Genomic DNA, 21737 nt, shown 5'->3' on the forward strand with positions numbered 1-21737 from the left:
GTTCATACAAGAAGCCCAACCTGATTTGTGCTGAGCTCTTCGACTCTAATCTGGTATCCTACTGTCCGTGATGGTGTTTTATGTATTGGCCCACCAAGTCTTGAGACTTGTCACCACTCTGCGTCTGTTCTGACTCTGTTCTGTGCATGGAATTGTGGTGGAATCCTGCAACAATTACACAAACGAAATTGTGTAATTACCAAATGTCACGTGCATTTATGTGTATAATGCACTCACTATTTGTAGGAAGCTGCAATTAGGAATTGCATAAGCCATCACATGGTTTATATATAAAGATCTCTCTGAAGCACTGTCTGAAAGCTGGAAAATTAACTTTCCAATGTTCATACGCCCACCTTTGGCTGCCCATGGGCAAGGAAAAAAATAAAGCAGCAACATTTATGCTCCTGGGGGCAGCTTATTTCATTACTGCTGGTTATAGTTTCTTTCCAGGCAGCTTTGTGCTTTGGCCATCAGAGACAGCTCTGTAGTATAAACTTCAGACATACTATGCTTTCACGTGTTGTTTTTAGGTGTTTGAGATAGAAAACTGCTTGTGACAGAAGAATGCTCTGCATCCTTCACAACGGTATAGGGATGTGTAATGCAGGTGCCCACCCTGAACCTTTGATTAAACCACCTGAGGCAAGTGATGGGTCAGCTGTGGGAGCACAGGTGAAGGTAATTCAGCTATGCTCATGGAAGAGGTGGAGCTTGACTCCACCTCTCCCAGATCCCAATTAAAGGCTGGCCACCACTAAGTCAGCATCTCTTTCTGGAGGTTGTTCCTTAGGAGCTCACTACAAGAACTCCACTATCTTGGAGGCCTCAGAGTCGGTGAGTTTTTTCCTTTCTTTTTCTTATGCTTAGATCCAAACAAAACTGCAGGTACCCTAACTAAGAGGTCCTGGGCTTTGCTAATAGTAGCCAGTACCAGGTGCTCCCACGCAGTGCTGTGGTGCTTACCTGACAATGTGTTTCTTCAGGATGGGGAGTTAAGAACTGGGCTCTTGGTGCAGTGTTATGTAAAATAAGATCTAGAAGTTGCTGTCAGAGCAGAACAGGCTCTGGATAAAGCATTGGTCTCAGAAAGAAGAGAGAAAGTATTTGGCATGCACATTACTCATGTTAACTGCTGGGGTCTTACTGTTTTTTGTTTCTGTGTAGGTTTTTTGTGTGTGCTTGATGTATGTTTGCGCTGCATGCAGTTACTTTGTGAAGTTCCCTATTCATTTTTAACTATCTTGTACCTCTGGAAGTTGACACTTCTCACCCAAGTTTCTCCCAGGCCCCATCTCCGGGAGGATAACACTTAGCCTGTGTTGGCCATGGGCTGAGTGCTGGTTTTAGGGCCTGCAGGGAGGAGCACAAGGATCCGACTTGTGAGCAAATGGGCAAGTGCAGCTCTGTGAGCAGCGATGAGTGGGGAAATGCTGTGTGAGTGCCAGCTCCAGCACTCAGACTGTGTACAGCAAGCAGTGCTGTGCCTGTAGTGCTTGCAGTCCCATCATCTTCCTTCTTCCATGGTAGTGAAGCTGAGCAGCGTTTCATTTTGCATGTTATTCATGTGGCCTAAAAAGTGTTTTAGTTTAGTAACTGCTGAAAAGGTAAATATTTACTTGCATCCAGAGACTGCAAGGCAAGTTGGCAGCAGGGGTTCCTCCCTGCAGGCTGCCCATGAGAAGGCAGCTGGGAGCCCAGCTGATGCTGTATGGTGCCTCAGCCATCCTTTGGTGGCGGGTCCCCTTCCCTTCCACAGCTCGGCTGTGTCTCACTGGTGGGATAAGAAGGCTTCTTGGTGTTCCTTAGTTCACATTGGTTAAGCTGTGTTGCTGGAGTGAATGTGAGCCATCTGTCCAGATACAGGAGAGCACAGCCTGTTGTCAACTATCCTAAGCCATTAGCAAATCAGCAGTGTGACATGGAGGACTTGGTAAGGAGTCTCACACTGAACTGCAGGCTGTTGTGATTAAAGCCATGCTGCCCTACTTGGCACTGCGGCTCAAGAAGGTGCTTCATTGCAGGGAATATTCCACTAATACTGGCGTATTTAAGTGCATTATTATATCATCTGTGCTAGTGATGCAAAGTAAATGAACCAATAAATATTTCTGTTGCCATACACTCACAGTTTTGTTCTGGGAGGCTGCTGAGTGAGATCTCACCTTTACCAGACATCAAGATTTATCATGGCTGAGTTGCACGCCGCTGCTTCATGGCACTGCTTTGGTACAGCAGTGCTTTTTCATTCTCACTGTGCCATAGGATTTAGGGAATTAGAGGGGAGCAAGGCAGCTGCACCATCAGCTTAGGAGCCCAAGTATCTCTGACCTGCTTTATTCTTGTGCTGTAGCTGTGATTATGTCTGGAGATGTTAATAGTGACATTTTCTGGAGCGCAGCCATTGACCCAATCTTCCGATCTTGCAAGAGGATTGGGGAGACATCTGCGCTCATACGGAATCTTACATATATCCTTGGGGCACCACACAAGCGCAGGGCCTGTCTGCGTTAGACTGAAATGGTAGACTTTAATCTTGAAACAAGGAAACAGCGTGCTGTGCTTTATTCCATCTTTTTTTGCACCAAAATATTGTGCAACGTGGATGTGTGATAGCATATGATTCTGAAAGAACTGTATGTTTTGCTCTGCATAGGTAAAGGATACTTATCTTCAAAAAGAAGTAATACCAGCATGTAGGAGAGATTCCCTTTATGTGAGCTGTGAAAGGATTCTAACAGTGAAAGACAAATCCATTTAAAAGGGAATTGACTGGGCTGCACCAGACTTACTTAATCCCGGGGTCCTGACTTTCCTTCCAGATACCTTGTTCCAGCTCATGTAAATAGAAGGCGTGCTCCTCAGCCCTAAGAAAGGCAAGTTGGGTTGAGTTAGAAACACTTCATATTTTAGTCTCTTGGATCTCTGTCATTTGTTTATTGGAGCCTCCCAGCAATTCTTAGCCACAAAGGCAGGGGTTTGGTAGAGAGCATGTCAGATGAAGCAATGTTGATGCTGTGTTTGTAAGAGCAGGGTCGTGTGCTGTCCAAAAATGTCATACAAATAAAGCCAGTCACCCACAGCACCTTCCAATCCATGGCATTACTCTGCCTCTGCTTTGTCAGTCTTAATATGTGCGTGGACATCCCGGGATGCATTGTGCAGGCAGTGTGGCACCGTTGCTGCTAAGGAGGTTGGTGCCTTTCCGCCATCCCTCCCATTCTCTCTGTGGCTTTAAGAGATACTCCTGAACTCAAGAGATTCTTTATTTTTTCCCTCGCATGAACACAATAATCCTCTGTCAAAGCCATCAGTTGTTTGTTCAGATGAATTATTGAAAACAGAACCAACCTCTTGGAGAAACTGAACATGTATCAGAATCTTGTAAAAGTCTCCTTCCTTCTTTGGGAATGAAAAGAGGTTGGGGTAGAAAATGCTTTGTTTTCTTTTTCTTTGGAAACATCCTTATTTGGCATCTGCAAAGCATTTACATTCCCTAGTTCTGGATCAAAGGCCTTTCATGGCTCATGTTACTTATTTCCTTCTTTAACTGAAGCACAGAGAGAGAAAAATGGATTTTTCCTCCCCCAGGCTTACAGTATAAGTGAAAAATCAAATCCTGGTTTTTAGCAAGGAAGGGGAAAGAATGAAGCGTCTTCACGTGGTGAGCTTAAAGCACCGCAGCGTAGTCTGCAGAACCATCTACACACAGGCTTCTAGAATGAGTGCTGTCAGTAAGCACAGACTTCTATAGTAATAATGAGCCAAGCAAAGTAACATTTAGTGAAGAGATGACTGTGCTGCTGCATTTCTCCTGATCCAAAGGTCTGTGCTCTCCAAGGAGGAACTTTGTCTTCTTCAGCATGTGTTGCGGCTGGTGCAGCTGGCCAAGTATTCAGATGCAGAACGCAGCAAAGTGCTGTTTTCTCTTATTGTATGAGTGGCAGGATGGAATGTGGGTTTGGCAGGGTTATTTTTTGGTAGAAGAACAAGAAAATCCTGAGTCAGCTTTGACGCCATCTCATTCTAAACTTGCAGGAGAGCGTAGATAGTTTTGTTTCTGAATGCACAACAAACTCTCTCTATATCCGCCCCTCCTGTTGATCCTGAGCCCCAAAGAGCTTGTTTTCCTGCATGCTTTCAGTGCTCTGCTGGCTCTGCTTGTGGATTTTTGCCTTTTGCATGCAGATGCATAGAGCTGTGCCCAATCAGCCCTTTCCACTCTGCAGACAAGTTTCTAGGCTGTTGCACTGGCTTTTTGCTGTTTCCAATGTTACTACAGCAAGATGACACCTAATAGATGTTTCTAATTTATCCTGCAAGATCTTGAGGATCAATCATTTCTAGCAAGGCCTGTGACTAACTAGGTAAGCTTGTACCATCACACATGTGCCCCTTGTTCACCCCAGCCTTGTTCTGAAAATGGATTGTAAATTCTCATCCATATTTCAGTGTGTTTGGATATTTCAATTGGTTTACTTCACAGATCTTCATCCGGCAGGTCTTAGTGTGGTGTTGCCTTTCTGTAAGAGGATAGACAGTGCTGCATGGCATGTTTTATATGTAACCATAAAGCAATGCGGACTACAGTCTGGTAGGCTGATTTATGTTTCCATTAGCTTTCATCCCGCAGATCTGAATTTAATCCAGACTTCCTTCCTCCAGAAATAACTTTGGAGACACCCACTGTCACATAATTCTCCCTCCAGAGTTCTTGACCAGGTGACTCCTCTGATGGAAGGGAAAAGCCTCCCTTTGAATTGTGAGCTAAACCCTGACACTGAAGGGTAAACCACCACAGTGATCTTCCCTCCTTGATGGCAACTCCATGTTAGTCACTGTGTGCTCCCACACATCCCTCCTAATTAAATGCAACTCCAGGGATAGGATTTCTTGCTTCATATGACCTGAAACTGTAATCTGGTGCTGGCTTGTGGGTGCTGTGAAGAACCTTGCTTAGTTTTACAGAAGGATTTTGCTAGCAGCACCGTCCCAAGTTTAGCTTGGCTCCTAAAACTGGTGTTGGCTCTGGTAGAGATTGAGGCATAATCTCTTCTTCCCCTCTGCACACGAAGGATGGTTTGATGTGGATTCCTAGCTATTCTAGCTCTTGCAATACTCCCTGGTTCCATTACCGTGGCCTTGGGCACTGACTTAGTTGTTTCTTTCCAAAATTAATTGCTTCAGCTGGTAGATTTCCTCACTGTTGGAGCATGTCCATTGGTGATGTTCTGCTGTCTGTACTTAGTACTGGACAGCAGTGACAATTATCCGGTACTGAGAGGCAAAAGGATCAAAGGCACGATATCTTCATTAAAACAATAGTGTTCTGATGCAACTGAGATTAGATCTTAGTATCTATGCAAGACTGTGCTGTGTTAATGCAATGGCTTCAATGAATTTGATCTTGGTGGAAGTAAAAAAAGACTTGAAAGCTAGAGGTTACAAATGACTGATTGCTTCAGGTTATTTAGGTGAGAAGAGTACATAAAGAGAGACCAGCAGGGATAAAATTAATAGAGCATTTTGAACTCATACATCATTATCTTGTGCACAAAGAACTAAAAATATTTACAGGGCTTTTCATCATTATGATTCTTCAGTTCCTGTTTCCCCTACAAGATGGACACGGAAGATTCAAGGTCTCGCATACAACCATAGATGGATGTGTGGATGTGTAGGATGTGTGTGCGCTGCTGCTAGTGGATGGGCAACAGGGAATGAGCAGAGACATGCTAGATATGCTAGAAAGCCTCAGAAATGGTTGGCAATAACAAATGACTCTTCTGGCATCAGTCCTATCTTTCATCCGTGCTCAACAGGGGCACTGCTAAGGGAGATGTTGAGTGTATTCCCTTGTCTTTCTTCACAAGGCAGATGCCACTCGAATGCAGCAGCAGGTCTGACTTGGGAGAGCAAAATGGAGCAGAGCTGCTGCTGCTCAGCTGTGTGGCAGGGCAGGAGCAGGGGGGTGGGTGGTGCAGACTTTGGCTGCCTTTGAGCGACCACATCCTGTCAGGCTGTGGAAACATCAAACCAATGCAGAGGTCTGTCTGAGATGCAGACGTGCATGTGGGAATCTGGCAGTTAATTTGCAGATGTATTTATATTCCTGCAGGAGCAATTCCTGGTGCAGGGAAGGCTCCTGCCCTCACTTTTGCTCGCTCTGTTCACCCGCTTCCCACCCACATCCCCATTCTCTGTAGCACTTAAGCAGAGTGCAGACAGATTTATTCCTACAGGGGTGTTTTCCTTTCTTGTGCTGTGCAGGAACACTGCGTGTGGCACAACAGAGGACTGCTATCCAGTCTCCTGCTTAACTCATTGTCCAGACCAAGACTTGCACTGTTATGCTATATGAAAGTGTTGGATAACAAAGATATAACAGAGATAATAAAGGGCGGGTTGGTTATGATGGTGGTTAAGTTCTGTTCAAGTTGCATGTTGAAATCTAAGTGTTCAAAGGAACTGTACTGAGCACAGTGGGTATGGGAGAGCTGGGTGCTTTCCGACACGAAGCCTGGCAAGGAAGTGGTGTGCTGTGCATGGGTGGCACATGGTGTTCAGCCAGAACTGAAGGAACTTCCTTTCTACTGCTTTCTATACATATAGAAGTGTATATACTTATGTTTAAAGGGGGGTAGAGGCTGTACATGAGCCAGGGCTGAGAAGCAGTTGGGTAGATCCACTCGACTACTGAGGCTGCTCAGAACAGCACGGTAGCTTAGAGGCCTGTGATGTGCTGTGAACAGGAGGGGAGGATGTTGTACTTTGAGAGACGTTTTGGACTCCTTTATAATAGCTGGTAACGACTACGGCAGTGAGCTGACAACTGATCTCAGCACTTCATGCAAATGTCGCTATAAATGGATGGCGATATAAAGATAAGGGCGAGCGCTGCTCCCCTAACACGCAGCGTGAGCACTTCTGTCACCCCCATGTGAATCGCTCAGCACTAGGCCTCGCTCGGCGCAGTTTCTCTCTCCTTTTTGCCGCCCCGCAGGTGCCCGCCGGTCCCGTCCTGCGCTCCGTGGCCGCCCCCAGGTTCAGGGCGGGTTCTGCGGGCGCCGCCCCCGCTCAGCGCCGCGCGGGGCAGCCCCGGCTCCGCAGCGCCGAGGCAGCGGGTGGCGGCGCGAACAAAGGCGGCGGCAGGCGGCGGTGCGGCCCGTGCGAGGCGGCTCGTCCCGCTCCGCTTCCTGGGCTGGGCCCCGAGGCGAGGAGGGAGAGGCGGCCTTGGCGGCCCCGCCCCGCCGGAGCGGAGCGGAGCTGCGGCCGCAGCAGCAGCAGCTGAAGCGGCGCCGGTCGCGGGGCGCTGCGCGCCGCCGGAGCTGCATGTGTGCGGGAGGAGGAGGAGGAGGAGGAGGAGGAGGATGGCCGTGCTGAAGCTCGCCGACCAGGTGGGAGTCGGGCGGGAGGGAAGCGGCGGGGCCCGGCCCTGCAGCTCGGCGGGGCGGGAGAGCGGCGGCCTTCTCCGGGGCGGCCCTCGGCTGTGCCCGCTGATGTGCCGTGCCGGCTGTCAGCGCTGCTCGGTCGGGTAAATGGCGGTAGGCGGGCGGCTGTGAGCGGGATTGAGCTAGTTCTCCTCTCTCGAAAGGAACAGTCTGTAATGTGTGTTGTCGTTGGGTGTTACGGTTCGTGCTCAGCGCTTTTATCCGCCCTCTCGGCTGGCTGTTGCTCTCCCCGTGCACTGCCCGGCCCCGGGCTGATGTGAGAGGGGATAAGGGCAAAGCAGCGCCGTGTGACCAGCTCTGTCCGTAGTGCATCGCTGCGTGCTGACAAGCAGTGCCTGTGGCTCCCAGCATGGCCCTGGCACCCCCATCTCGCTGCCCACTTCGGCTCTGCTGTTTACCTGTGGGCTCCTGCCATGGCCTGTGACAGTGCAACAGGCAGATGGGTTTTCTTCGTGGGTACCTGGATGAACTTCCCTATTGAAATGTTTCCTGCTGGATCCCATGTGGCTTATCCTCAGTTTTTTCACCAGGTCCTCTTTCACTTCACTGGGAGCAGAGCAGCAGGAGATGCTGCATGCTGCTGTGTGCTCCCTTACAGCAGGGCTAGGTGCTCAGCCTCCCTTACTGCACACTCAGAGCTCAGGTGCTGTACTGAAGCTGGCTGAGCAGCTGCAGCTGTTGCAGGTGAAGTGTCAGCAGCCAGCCCATGTGCTTCCAGGTGGAGCTGGGGGCTCTGTGTCTATATAACAATCTCTGCATGCTCTTGGACTCTGGGGTTGTTTCTGCTCTCCTTCCTGCTCTGGAAGGCAGAGTGAGCTGTGCAGCGATAGCTTGCAGCAATTCAGGAAGTGGCTTCTTCTGCCCTGGATGTAAGCAACCGCAGCTGCCGGTGTTGGCAGCCCCCTGCAGCGGGGATTGCCATATGTAGGGTGCTGCAATGGCTGTGAGCTGGGCTGTGCTGTGTGCAGATGATGTAGGTGAGTCTGTGATGCCCAGGGAGGGCTAACAGAAACCAGCTGTTCCCCTCTGGCTGTGGTTCTGCAGTGCATGCTGCTCTGTGACCAGGGCATTGCACAGGGAGGAGAGGTGTGTACAGGAGGACACTGCAGGTCCCCACATGGGGAACTTAAGCACGCTTCACCAGGTACCTTGTTTCCTCCCTGTCTTCCTTGCCGTCCCTGATCCACATCATCTGTTAGAATGCAGAGCCTTCAGGCGGCTGAGAAACCAATCCTAGGCTTGAAAAGCAGACTTCCCTTATTGCTTCTATTGTGTTGATGCTGGAAGGTGCTGAGGTACTGCTGTACTTAATCCACAGGGTTTCCACTGATGGCTGTGGACAGCAAGTGCACTGACAAGTGTTCCTGTCAGCACTCTGTTGAGAGGGTAAAACATCACACAGTGCCACTGGCTGGAGCCTGCCAATGGCTGCGTGCACCTCTCCCCAGCCTCCCTGCTGCTGAGCTGTGCTACCTCTCTTAGCTGTAGAGCCTTGTGTTTGCCTGTTGTCCTCAGTGGTTGAGGGCATTGAATCCAAAGGGGCTGTTTCTCTGCCTTACCCACGTGCTTCCCTGGATCTGATAGTTCTTGCTGACCATCAGGATGTGTTTTATTATGGTCACAGAGAAACAGCACTGAGCAGATGTTTAAAATGATTTTAAACAGATGTCAGAAATCATTAAAATCATCTGGGAAAAGGCTGGGCTTGATCTGAATGCACTTAAAAGCGAGATGAGGAAACAGTAACAAATAATCTCCCAACACTGCTGATTGCATTTCATTACAGTGGTGCTTTTAACTTATTTCATAGTCACTCCAGTGGCACAGCTGCCTCGTTTCTCTCACACAAGGAAGGCATCTCGCTCAATGCCCCTGATGTGCTGTGCAATGCCAGGGTGGTGAACCTGTGCCCCATGCACAGCCCACAGATGGGTCCGTGGGGTCCTTTGGCTCCTTCTATATGATGCTGAGCTGCGTGTAGGCCAGGATATCACACATCTTTTGGCTGTATTCTCTCTGCAGAGCTTCCCTTGCCAGTCCCAATCCCTTCCTTCAGGGCTGTTGGGAACAGAAAGATGGTTTTGCTGGCTGGAAAGCTCAGGTTAAGCAGTCCCCCCCTCAGGTGCTGCTTGTGGCCTCAGCCTGGTTCTAGCTGCTGCACTGGGACGTGTAGCAGCCTGCTGCTGAGCCCTGCAGCCACTGATGGGCGGGAATCAAAGCATGGCAAAATTACTTTAAAAAGGGGGGGAAATTATTTTGCAGTTTAATGCAGAGGTTTGAGGTCGCTACCAAAGTCTGCAAGGAGCTGGTCAACAAATTACAGCATTTAGTTGTGGCGGGGTAATTGCGGTGCTCTGAGGAAGTGTGTGCTTTTTGATGGCGGACGTCTGCTTGCGTTTTGCTTTGAGGGGAAGAAGTCGCCCCTGGCTGCAGCTGTATGGCCAGGAATGGAGGCTGTTTGCAAGGCCTTGCCTCACAGCGCTGAGGGAAGCTAAAGTGTTGCTTTATCCACTGTTTTTTGTCTATGTGAAGGCTTTGAGCAGGAAGATCGTGTGGGTTGCACACCTGTAGCTGGTGTCTCTCTGTAAACAAAGTATTTGCAGAAGACAGAGAGTAACAAGAGCGGAGACAGTGTAACTCAAAGGCTTTTAATAGCACAAAGGTAGACCTGAGGCCTGGCTGCCTTCCTGAGCTGTGGGCCGTGTTCTGGCTCCCCATCCTCAGGCTGAGCTCTGTGCTGACACTGGGGAGCTGATGGCAGCATGATGCTGGAGGCAGCACCTGTGGCTCTGTCTGTTTATGGATAAAGTTAATTTTTCCCTTGTAAAAGACGGGTGGGCAAAGTTTGCTCTTCACTGTGTTTTCATTCTCCCTTTCCTAGCTGTGTGCCAGCAGGGAAACAGGGATTTAGGGGTTGAAGCCTATGATGGTACCAGCAAAACACTGTTTTGCTCAGTGTGTTCTTTGGTTGCTTGATATGTTGTGGGTGAAGAGGAGAGAACAAAGGCCTGAAATACCCTGCATTGTCTTTGTGCTTCCAGCTGCCTTAATGCACTTGCCAGTGCAACTCTCGGCATTTATTTCCAATTTAAAATCAAGAGAGGGACTTATTTAGTCATTGACTCCAGGAAGATGGCCAAAAAGCCCCAGCAGCCACGTGGCTACAGTGCCGGAGCCCATAAGCATCCTTTCTACCAGTGGTGTACATAGGTGAGCTGCCTGGTGGTGAGTGCCGTGTGCTTCCCATGGCAGAGTTCAGGCTGAGGACACAGCAGTGGCAATGAGAAGCCAGCCCTAAGTGCTACTTTCCATAGGGAATCGCTGGCTGCTCTGCCTCTCTGTGTACTGTGCCAGTGCTGCTTGTGCTGCGTGGGCTGGAGCTGATCTTATGGTGTTGCAAGAGGGGAAACAAACGGTGGCATGCAGTTTCATAGCATGGTGTTAGCAAACAGCGTGTTTAGACATCGGCTCTGTAGCCTGTGAAATAGGCATTGGTGCTGTGTAAGAGAAAATGCTCTCTAAGGAAATGGTTTCTAGGTCACCTGGGAAGTAAAGGTTTATTCTGGCTGTTGGCAGTGGGCGGCTAAGCTTGTCATGGGCTTAGCGTTTTGTGTTGGCACTGCGAGTGGTAAAAATGAGATCAGCCTTTTGTGTGGCAGTGCCACTTGTTTAGATCAAGCAGCCTGGCAGTGTGGGGCTGTGTGACGCTTGCCTGCTGTGCACATTAAGGCTGGCTGCGGTCTGAGGAATGGAGGTAGCTTCTCAAACAGCAAAGCTGCTGGCTGTGGACGGGGTGGTGCTCCTGGGCATGTTCACACAAGGTCTGTTTCATGTCAGGCTGAAACTGGGTAGCCTTCTTGCTACGTTTTGTTTGTTCTATGTCATATGTATACGTGTAATTAGCTTGCAGGTAGAAGAAGTATTAATTCTGCTGGGCAGTGGGAGCAAATAGAGCTGAGTAGATTTGTCCTCCGTAGATAAGGTACGACTCATGGCCATGTAGACCAGAGACATACCAGAACTGCCTGGAAGTGGAGCTGGGAATGGCAGTAAGGGGTGCCGCTTGCAGGTGGGATGTGGGTGAGGCTGCACAGAGGAGCTGCTCGCTGCCACTCGCTGCTTCGCTGTCACTCTTATGGCAGAGCCCTTCTGGCTTCTCCAGCCCTTAGGAGTAGCTTATCTCAGCATTGTGACTGTTGTGTTTCACTATGGGGTTTCACTTTGTTAACGCTGTGAGCAGGTCTTTGCTGCAAGCTCTGTGCTCTGAGGCTAGCCCTGGAGTTAAGGATCCCAGAAGGAACAAAGCACTTTAAGCGTCTTTTTAATCATCCCTGCTTCCCCAAGGCAAAGTTACATCATTTGCTGCGATCTAATCTTAGTTGCACTTGGAAGTGAACACAAACAGCTTCCCCCAGACAGTTGTTCTGGGTGGATATTTTGGTGTGGGTGCCTGTTGCATAGAAGATCACTTGCTAGTCCGTCTTAATGCACCGTGCAAGTGGGATAACTGCTGGCTAATGATAGCAAAAGTGCCCTTTTGGCAGCTATCTGAGCTCAGGAAGCCCCCATCCCGCATCATTTTCAGAGAGGAGGCTCTTCCCAAGGAATAAAACAGTACATTCCTGGGTGTTTAGAGAAGAGCATTCCAGTGGTAAGTTTTATGGTGCAGGACTTAAAATATTTCACGTTCATTAGCAAACAAGTACCAATTAATTTTACATTATGATGCTTAAAGAGTAGACTGCAAGGAATGGTATTTAGCTGCGGCTGTTTGGCAATTATGACCTTGTATATAATAACAGGCTGAATAAATTCTTGATGTGAGAGCTCACCATTAATCAACACAGAGTTAATTAACTGTGTTGCTCACACAGGAAGCGCTGCACAGAGCTGTCTGGCTCTCTGGAGTGCCACAGGCTGATATGTTTGATTGGTCTGAGACCCAGTGTGTTTCCCCTCAAAGCTCAAAGCTGCTGCAGAAGGGAGCAGTGGTGCTGTGGGAGCAGGCTCTGTATGGAGCACTTGGGCAGGTCCTCGTGTGGCACCTTGGTGCTGTGGCTTTCCATCCCTTCCATCAAGAGCCTGGAAGCCAGCCCTTGGAGGAGTACTGAGTATTGAAGATGTAAAGGGGGTTTTTCAACAGATTAATCCTACATGGCTGTCTGGGAATTTAGGAATCAAGGCAGTAATTAGAAGTTATACCCATCTGCTCTCATTTACACTTCATATAGGATTTTTTATCTTGTCTTTTTCTTTAATTTGAGAGGTAGTCCCCCGAAGTAGGAAATGAAAGATGTTCAGCACATCTTCAAAGAGAAAATCATTCCATCTCTATGTCCTGCCCCTCTGCGCTCCAAATAAATCGTGTCATTTCCTGAGCATAGGATGCTTAGAGGTGTGAAATTGGCTCTGCATTTCAGAGTGACGCTGGCCGTCATTTTGGTGGCTTGCTTTATTGTTGGCTCAATCTGAATGCTACCTTATGCTGCTTTCTGCCTCGCCGTGGCTTAAAATACGCTGCCTATTAAAGGCTGCTTTTACTGGTAGAACATTTTCATGGCTGGGAAACTTCAAAGGTTTTTTTTCTGCTCTTTACATTTGTGTATAATGATTGCTGGCTTTGAGTAGCAAAGTGTTTCACTTGCCTCCTCTGTCTACAGAGACAAATGGTTTCCCCATATCCATCGTCATTTATGAAGCGTAATGGGATGCCCCTGACAGCTCCTGATGGTGAAGTAATTGTGGGCTCTGGGAGCGGAGAAGGAAGGATGGGGTGGGGGAGGAGAGGGGAAGGTGTTTCCCTGTCAGGTCTTGGGGCAGAGGGAGGAAGTGGTGATTCAGCCAAGCTTTGCTCCCCTGCAAGCAGACTTTCTTCCCTCATCTATACAGCTTCTGCATTTGGTATAGAGAGAGGCAGTAGTTAAGTTGGAAAACAGTGTATTTTTTTCCTTCCCAATCAGAGAAGCAGCAGTGAACTGATCCCTCCCAATATTAGCCCCATCATGCATCTCATGGCTGTGGACTGATGCTCCCACCAGCCCTTCCTGCCCGCTCAGCAACTGCTTTGCGTGGGCACCCAGCACTTCCCCATATTCAGACTTCTCGCACCCAATGTTGTGTCACAGAGGACATTTAAAGGTCAGACTTTCTCCTCCATTTCCTCCTACCCAGTTTGTGTTCAGCAGAGCCTTCTCCTTTCTTGACATTGCCACAGGGTCTGCAGTGCTCTGGAGCTCAGCGGTGAATAATCCTATATAGTCTGTGGGGTGTTGCTACCCCCTTCATTCTGGGCTGTAGGAAAGCCAGGCTGGTCTCATCCTAACAGCATCTGTAGACTGGAGGTGGTGGCAGCAGAGTCAATAGTTGCCCAGATAGTTTTGGGTACAGTGTGTCATTTGTGACTCTTAATTTCACACGTTTATAAATAAACTTTCCCTCATTCTTTTTGGCCTTAAACTCTCAATGTCTCTTGTTTATTTTACTAAGCAAAATGGAAGTGATTTCATAGGCATACCAGATGTAAGCTGAGGACAGTGACAAATGATGTGGAAGGTTGTGTGAATGGATGGGCGCGGGCAGAAAAGGTTCAAGAAGAATGAAAATGGCCACAGTAGTGTGAATCTTTGTGAAGAGTCTGTGGAGGATAAGGAGAGCCCAGGACTCAAGACAGACAAACATCATGCCCTATAAAAAGGAGGAAGTGAGGAACCAGGGGATTAGAGACTGTAATGCCAACATTGTGAAGTGCACAAAGCAAATTGTTAAGCAGCAGATTCATAAGCATCCAGAGGATGTTAAGGTAATTAAAAAACAGAACCACAAACAACAGGGAAACAAATGCCTCAGTGAAGGACCTAGATCTTTACTTTTGGTTGTGGTTTTGTTTGCAAAGCCTCAGAGTAACTGGAGGACAGGCATTATTTCAGATCCTGGTCCCCCATACGTTGGTGACATTGGAACTTCCTTGTATTAAATGGCTTCCAGCCTTTTTGATAGTGTGAGAGGAGGAGGAGGTGAGAGCGTGACATTGGGAAGTCATAATATTTCTTATTTCTGTGAGTTTCTGCGATGGGGAATGTGAAGAATTGTGTGAAGAGATGTCTCTGCTCTTGGTTTTCTTATCTGCACGTGGAACGAGACTTTGTGCACCCTTAATGGAACCTCATGTTGTGTTCATGACACCAACAGCAGCCCTGTAAAGGCCCAGACTTTTACTTACTACTGTAGCCAAAAAGAGGATAATGTGGGACTGTAAGTGCTTGTCTTGTTCCTCCTAGATGCATGGTGGGATGGGCTGGCCCCTGGCTGGTTTTCTGCTGTTTTTAAGGTGTGAAGCTGATATCAACCCTTTTTCTCTTCCTCACTTGCATTCTTTAGCCTTTCCTTGCAGTCATTGAGAAGCACGCTCTGCTTTCAGCCTGTGGTACAGCTTTCTGATCAAGCTGTGACGTAGCCGTGGTAAGCGTAGTGATACATGAAGATGCTTTTGGCACAAGTAGGAATTGGAGGATTCTGTTGCCAAGGCAGACGGTTCCAGTTTCAACATGCAGTGAGAGAAAAATATGCCATTGTCTGGTTTAATGGAAGCTGTAAAACGAAGGGGGAATAAATGCACTCTAGACATATCCCTGTAAATATGTCAAGAATGCAGCAGTGCCTAAATCTACCCTGCATTATAAGGTAACAGTGGCTTTAAGATACCGGTTCTTCTATTCAGAAACATTTTTAATCCTTAAATGGTGCACTATGGATGTTTTCTTGCATGCCAGTACAAATATTTCCAGCATGTTACGAGACAGATGAATGAGCGGAAGGGAGAGAGATAAACTGAGGGATGTTTTCTGATCACAAGTGTTCTTTTTATCAGCTAGGAAAGCTGCTTGTTCAGAACATTTGGGTTGCTGCTGGTGTAACAGAAGGATGAGTGAGTGGAAGGTTTAATGTCAGGTGACACGGGTCTGTTAGCATCAGAACACTCGTATAAAGCAGACATCTTTTTGTTTTCCTAGTGATTTTCTAGTGGTGTAGCTTTGTGCATTGTAATGCTTATTATTTAATCAGAAATTGGAATGCTTGAGTCTTCTGGTTGCAACAGGACACGTCAGAGTTTCTGCTGCTTACATGGGTCTTAAGAGTTTGATATATTTGTTATCTTTTTACCTTCGTAATAAATTCCAGCTGAGAGGAATAGTGATCTAAAAGCGAAGAGGAGATAAAATCTACTCACAGCACATCTGAGCCTATTACCTAAGTGCTTATGGGTGAACAGAATGAAGCTGAATCTTGAGAAGAAATGGACAAGTTAGATGAGCTTGTGAAAGTAACAGCAGGGAATGGGATTTGTACATACCTTCAGTTCCTAGGACTGTCTGTTTTATGGCAGGCAAAGCCTTCGTGATAAGGCAGGTGTTCTCTGTGGCTGATGCTGGTTCAGCCTTTGAACTCCGTGCTCTAAATCCACACTGGAAGCATTACTTTTACTGTGGCAGGTTGGCTGGGTCTCACAGCTGTATTGATGTGTTCACGCTGACATCTGGGCGACTGATCTCTTTTTCATTCCAATCAATTCTGAATGGAGCCTCTGCAGTTGTTTGTTCCACATGGGAACGTCTGGGGGACCAAAGAGGAGAGTAGAAACAATGAGAGCAGAAGCGCTGCAATGCTTCCCTTGGGAGGAGCAACTCGAACATCGTGCTTAGAGCATTTCCCTTCTCAAATGTTGAGTGTCTTCTTTTAAGAAGGGCTGTGGTGCTCTGATATCAAAGTGTCAGCGTTGCTTCCTCCTCATGAGTGTAATAGAAGAGTCCCAGCTGGTGTTACAAAGACGTAGGTCTGTGCATAGCCACAGTTCTCTACTGCTCAGAGGCCCCTGCTGCAAACCTTTGGTTAACCCACTGTTTAGGAGTGTGATGGTTTTCCCTTTCACTCTACTTTTCCAGAGCATACAAAGGGAGGATGCACCACTTACTGTTACCGGAGTTTGCATCTTCCATAAAACCTCTGTGCCTCTGCTCCCACTTCAGCCTGGCTAATGTATTGAATTCTGCTTGTCAATCCTGTGACACGCTCTCCCACTTAGCAGAGTACTTGAGACCCTTTGGCTGACTGATTTTCCCCTTCCTGAACTGTGTCTTGCTTCTTTTTAAGCCACCCACAGTCTGTCTCTGAACGTGTCTTGTAATTACTTTCATCTGTTCTTTCTTTTTGATATATTTTTCCTGCTTTTGTCTCGTCTTTTCAAATTACTGCATGGTACTTGTTCTGCCAGCTGAGATTTTGCTTGACTTGCACTCTCAGCAATGCTGCTGCCTTTCGGGGTTTGCATAAAAGAAGAGTCCAATGCAGGTAGCTGAGCAATATATATTTGTAAGTTTATAATATATTTTAGACAAATGCTCCTGAAGACTCTGAGAAGACTGACCTTATTGTGGCTGGTGCAGCATCTCTCACAGTCTTTGGGCCCTTGTATGGAAAACATTAACACACCAGACCAGCAGGACTGGTTTGCTTTAGGGGTGCTCATGAGCTCCTTATCCCTAAGAATGGGGTGTAAGGGAGTACTGATCAGGGAGTTGGACTAGGTGACCTTTTAAGGTCCCTTTCAACTTAAATGACTCTATGATTCTATGGTCTTACTCATTGCTGTTCTCTGGTGTGTGAGGGTGAAGGCTGTGGGAGGGCTGTGCGTGCTGTATGGGGCCATCTGTTTCCCAGGTCTGCCATGAACTCCCTGTGTATGTGCTGTTATTCCGCAGTATGTTTGTGCAGTATGTGCAGGTTCAGGCTAGCATGAGAAATGCATTTATCTTCTGCTGGCAGAGACAGCAGCCCTGTAGCACCGACATGAAATACATTTGTTTGCTTGTAGGGTAAATAGAAGTCTCTCTCCTGCAGTTGTTAACCAGTTTGTTTGAACATGGTTTACTTCTTACCATTAACCTTTCATTAAATGGCCAATATGAAACCTTTCTGGGTTTACCTTGGTGGTCAGTGACAATAGTGATAAATACTGTTACTGGAATGGAAAATGGAGGAGTATCAGATGGCTTAGGCATTCACTCTGACATATTGCATTAATGTGAGCCGTTTGCGTCTGTTTATCATCCTCCTGGGGATCTGCACCATTAGGTGAGGTGCATTTGGGAGGGAAAGGGGGAAAGGTGTTGCTTTGGTCAGTGTTCTGTGTGATACAGGATTAAGGATGGTGTTATTTCTGTTCTGGTTGCTTGCTGGGATGGCAGCATTGTTAGCTTGAGTAATTGTTTTAGTAGTTATTTGATATGGTATTACTTGCTTTCTGTCCTAATCTTTTACATGGTGTTTTCAATTGTTAGGCGATGGTCCTTTTTACACCTCACCGTGTGTATAATCACTTGGACCTGTTACTTGGCAATCCCTGTGAATGATTTAATTCCGGTACCAGTGTGTTTGACAGTGGTAACAAATAAATGCCTGGTGTTGAGGAAAACAGGAGGAGAACAGACACACCTACTGTCCTTTCCTTTCTGTGCCCCTGGTTAAAAGCTTGGAGTTGTTCCTTTTGGTATATGATTATAAGCTTTAATTTAATCCACTGGCAATGTGACTAAAAAGAGAGATCTCTTTTCCTCCCTATTGGGCTCAGAACTTCAACCAATTTAATATGCGTAGTTTTTTTTCTACCATCCTTTTTAATGTCCAAGAACCCCTGGTCCATGAAATCAGATCTGTGTGGCTATTCCTGGGTTACCAGCATTACCTAATTTTCTGTGACAAACTTCAGTAATGCAATATGCTGGAGGTTTTTTGTTGCCTTTGTTCAGCTTGAAGCAATTGGAGTCGTGCAGACTTGCCACGCTGCTTGGCATTCTGGCCTAGTTGCTCATTGAGGTGACTGTCACCTGTGTTTCTGGCTGAGCAGGTGCAGATTAATTGGCTTCTAGAGAAGGCAGAGCAGCATTGCCCTGCAAAGGAAGCAAGCTGAATCACACATCTCGTGGCCTGATGGCTTCCTTTTTGTACAGGCTTGACAGTATTGTAATAGAGATTAACGTGTTTGTGTTCCTGGTTTGGATGGCTGACTTGGGACTCCTGGGTTCCTGTATATGCAGCCTGTGACAAAGGCAGTGCTAGGTGAAGATGTGGAGCAGAAATGCTAGAAAAGAAAAGTCTAATTCTTGTAAAATGAGCTGGCATCAGTGAATGTTTCAAGTCACATCAGCAAGTGCCCGCTTCCCCTTTTGTGACTGCAGCAGACATGAAGCTACGGTACAAGTGTGTATCTGGGAGCTGAAGTTTGGGTTGGAAAGTACTATGTATGGAAACTGCTGGTGGGAAGGTGGCCACTTGATGCAGGGAGCACCAGGCGAGTCGACCATTGAGCCCTCTGTGGCTTTACCTTTGAAGGTGTGCAAAGTGATGGCATGTGTAAGTTCAGGTAGAGCAAAGTGGGTGCTCTAAATGTGATACTCCCTCCTTCCATGCCTTAGTGATGATCTCATTCCCCTGTGCAGAGAAATGGAGCGTTGTTATAAACAGGAAACATTATCAAAACAAATTAACTGCACCCACCCGCCCTTTGAGCTTCAATTATATCCCAAGAACTTGGTTGAACAAAATAGACTGTGCTTGTGGACAAGCACAGGGCTCTGATTATATCCCTGTATTAAAAAGGGGTTGTAATAACATGAGAGAAAATCACAAGTTCCGCAGGAAAAACTGGAAGAGATCCAGTTCTAAACTTGGCAGGTTTACTTACATAATTGAAGGCCTGGGAGGTCAGTCTGTGCCACGCTATGGTTTAACTTAATTTATATAATTAAAGCGGCTTCCGTCTCCTTCCCCCCAAATAAATGTGGCAAAATGCTGCTCTCTCTTCAGCGCAGGAAATAATGAGAGTTATCAGCTGTGACTATGAATTACCTGGTGAACTCTGCATCAGTGAGGGAGATAACATCTCTGCGAGTCTCTTATCCGCATTCATTAGGGCTCATTAGATAACAATAACATTGCCCAAATAGTATTTATGCTGAAGCATGCTTGTTTGTTTCCAGGAGGAAGAGAGATAAAATAAAAATAGAAATCCTTTCCAGTAGCTCTTTAAAAGATCCTTTCTGCTAAGTGTAGCTGTAAGGGCATTTAACTTTGCATGGCGGCTGGCGTGCAGTGCCCTGCCTTGCCTGGTGCAGCTCATATATGACTGATGATCTCTGCTCATTAGCAGAGCACCACCCTGAGCTGCAGGTAAGGCAGAGGAGTGGGGTTGACCTGGTGTCTTTATTGGAGCATGCTGCTGGTGTGCCTGAGCCCCTGCTGCAGGACACGGCCAGGTCTTCCCTGCCTCAGCCCTAATTGCAGCAGGTGGTGTCTCAGTAGAGGAAATCACTGGTAACCCCACTGCTGTGTGTCAGCCCTGTTTGCTCTCTGTTCATCCAGGCTGCTGCTGGGGATCCATCTGAGCCAGGCACTTGGGAAGTGCTGGGGTCGGATGCCCTGCAGAGCCAGTGACTGGCCCAGCCAGCTGTTGAATGTGTCTGCTGCTGCTCTTTAGAGTGAGCAATGCTCTCGTGGTTATGGAAGGTAGCACAGGCCTGTGTTCATGCATACTCATCCCAGCCTCCTAGCTCTTGGTACATGCACAAGCAAGAATTGACTTCTTATTGAAGTTTAGCAGGTGCATAGATGTTAAAAGCCTTTGATATAGTTAAGTGAAGCTGAAGTAAGTCCCCCAACATAATAAAACAACTCTAAATGTTGCAGTTAAATCTTCTTAGTGATGGTTGCCTGATATTTTAACTCTCAAGGCTGCCTTGACATGGTTTTAAGTTTGGATGCTGCTCTCCCACGCATTTGCTCACAGGTATTTGGCGGAAATACAAGAAAATGACAAGTCCTGCTCATTCCTGTTTAAATGCCAAACAACTCAATTCATGTCATGGCTGTTACTGTGAGCCTATTAGTCTGGGTCTTATGTGAGCTGTTATTCATATTTTTAATAATACTGTGTATTTTTAGTTGAAAAAGGCTTGATTTCAGAACAAAAGTTGGCTTTTACGTGCATATTTACTTCCTTTAACTGGAAAACTTGGGCCTTTGACTTGAGGCTCGATGTTTTCTGTTTGTGCGTAACCTCAGTGCTCGCTTCAAGGCACTCATGTAATTTACAGACTTGTGTCTCCTGGCACGTTATTAGGGCTTCTGTCTGCTCTGTTGAGATGAGCACACACAGCAGCTCAAGTCACTTCTCTGTTTTCCACCAGGAGCAAAATCTTTGCTGCCAGCAGAACCTGAGCTCTTGTGATCCCTTTCTTTCTTCTCTCTGCTTCAGCCATGGTTGTTATTTCTTTTTAAGGTGTTGGTGGGTAAGAGCAGGTGTGTAACTGGCTGTTATGGTAGGACCTCTTTGTCCCTGCCCTCTTGGTGGTGTGTAATTCGTTCTTGAAATAATTCCGTTCTTAGCTTAGCAGTGAGCACTTATTAGCTGAAAACGTTGCCAATGCCTCAGGGAGCAATCCGAGAGAGCAGATTTTAAGGTGCTGAATGAAGCCTCATCACAGTGATCAGTTTAATGGAGCAGCCTAAGGACCAGTGAGGTGAAAGAGGATATGGCTGCAGGGAGGTATCTACTTCAGTAAGCAAGAAAGGAACCCTGAGCGCTCCCCAGTGCTGTCTTTCTTTGTGCCCTGCTCATGTCCTGGTGGGGAAAGCCCTTCTGGTCTTGGCTTTGCTCTACGGTGAGCTGTGAGGTAGCTGAAACCCAGACCACCACCTTGGGATCATGACATGGGAACTCAGCAGAGCAGTTGACCCGTCTCTGCATGCTGCCTGGCTTTTCAGTGGAAAAAGGGAATTGGTTTTGGCCTGGCCACATAGCAGATAGTAGCCTTGCAGTTCAGCTCCTCTTGGTGATATGCAGTCGTCCTTCAGGTGCTCGGTTTCCTCAGCCCAGCATAGAGAGCAGTAAGTCTGCTAGGCAGCATGTGGGCAGTGTTCAGAGCAGAAACTGCAGCAAAAACCTTTTCCATGGTGTGAGAATTCATTTTCCATGGCGTAAGAATTCAGAAAGCTTAAACTTATCTCCAGCAAAGGCTACAAAGATGCAGTTTCTTAAAATATGCTCCTCTAGCTTTGACTTAGGAAAGTGATTAATGCATATTGTTTAACATGGGAACTCATGCGCTTGCTGGCTTAGAAGAGTAATGAGGTCTTTTTATTGTTAAGATTTCATCTTGAAAAATGTGAAATAGAGATCTGTTACGTGAAGAGTTCATAGAAGACAAGTTGATCGCTTTGGGATTTCCTTAAAGA

The 21737-nt window shown here is 47.1% G+C and overlaps 1 protein-coding gene across 9 annotated transcripts in view; it reads left to right on the plus strand.

Moving 5' to 3' along the window:
• Positions 1–814: 814 nt before the first annotated feature.
• Positions 815–21737, plus strand: part of ANKRD44 (ankyrin repeat domain 44) — an 88663-nt gene continuing 67740 nt past the window's right edge. For 5 of the 9 annotated variants that reach the window (XM_015867644.2, XM_015867645.2, XM_015867647.1 and 2 more), the window contains exon 1: positions 7128–7397. In XM_015867644.2, the coding sequence (XP_015723130.1) occupies positions 7371–7397 (27 nt within the window). In that variant the 5' untranslated portion in view covers positions 7128–7370. Of the gene's footprint in view, positions 838–7127; positions 7398–21737 lie in introns of those variants that run through there. The other 4 variants (XM_015867648.1, XM_015867649.1, XM_032445926.1 and 1 more) reach the window with 2 other exon arrangements.

This window comes from Coturnix japonica, chromosome 7 (assembly GCF_001577835.2).
Source record: "Coturnix japonica isolate 7356 chromosome 7, Coturnix japonica 2.1, whole genome shotgun sequence".
Classification (NCBI taxonomy): domain Eukaryota; kingdom Metazoa; phylum Chordata; class Aves; order Galliformes; family Phasianidae; genus Coturnix; species Coturnix japonica.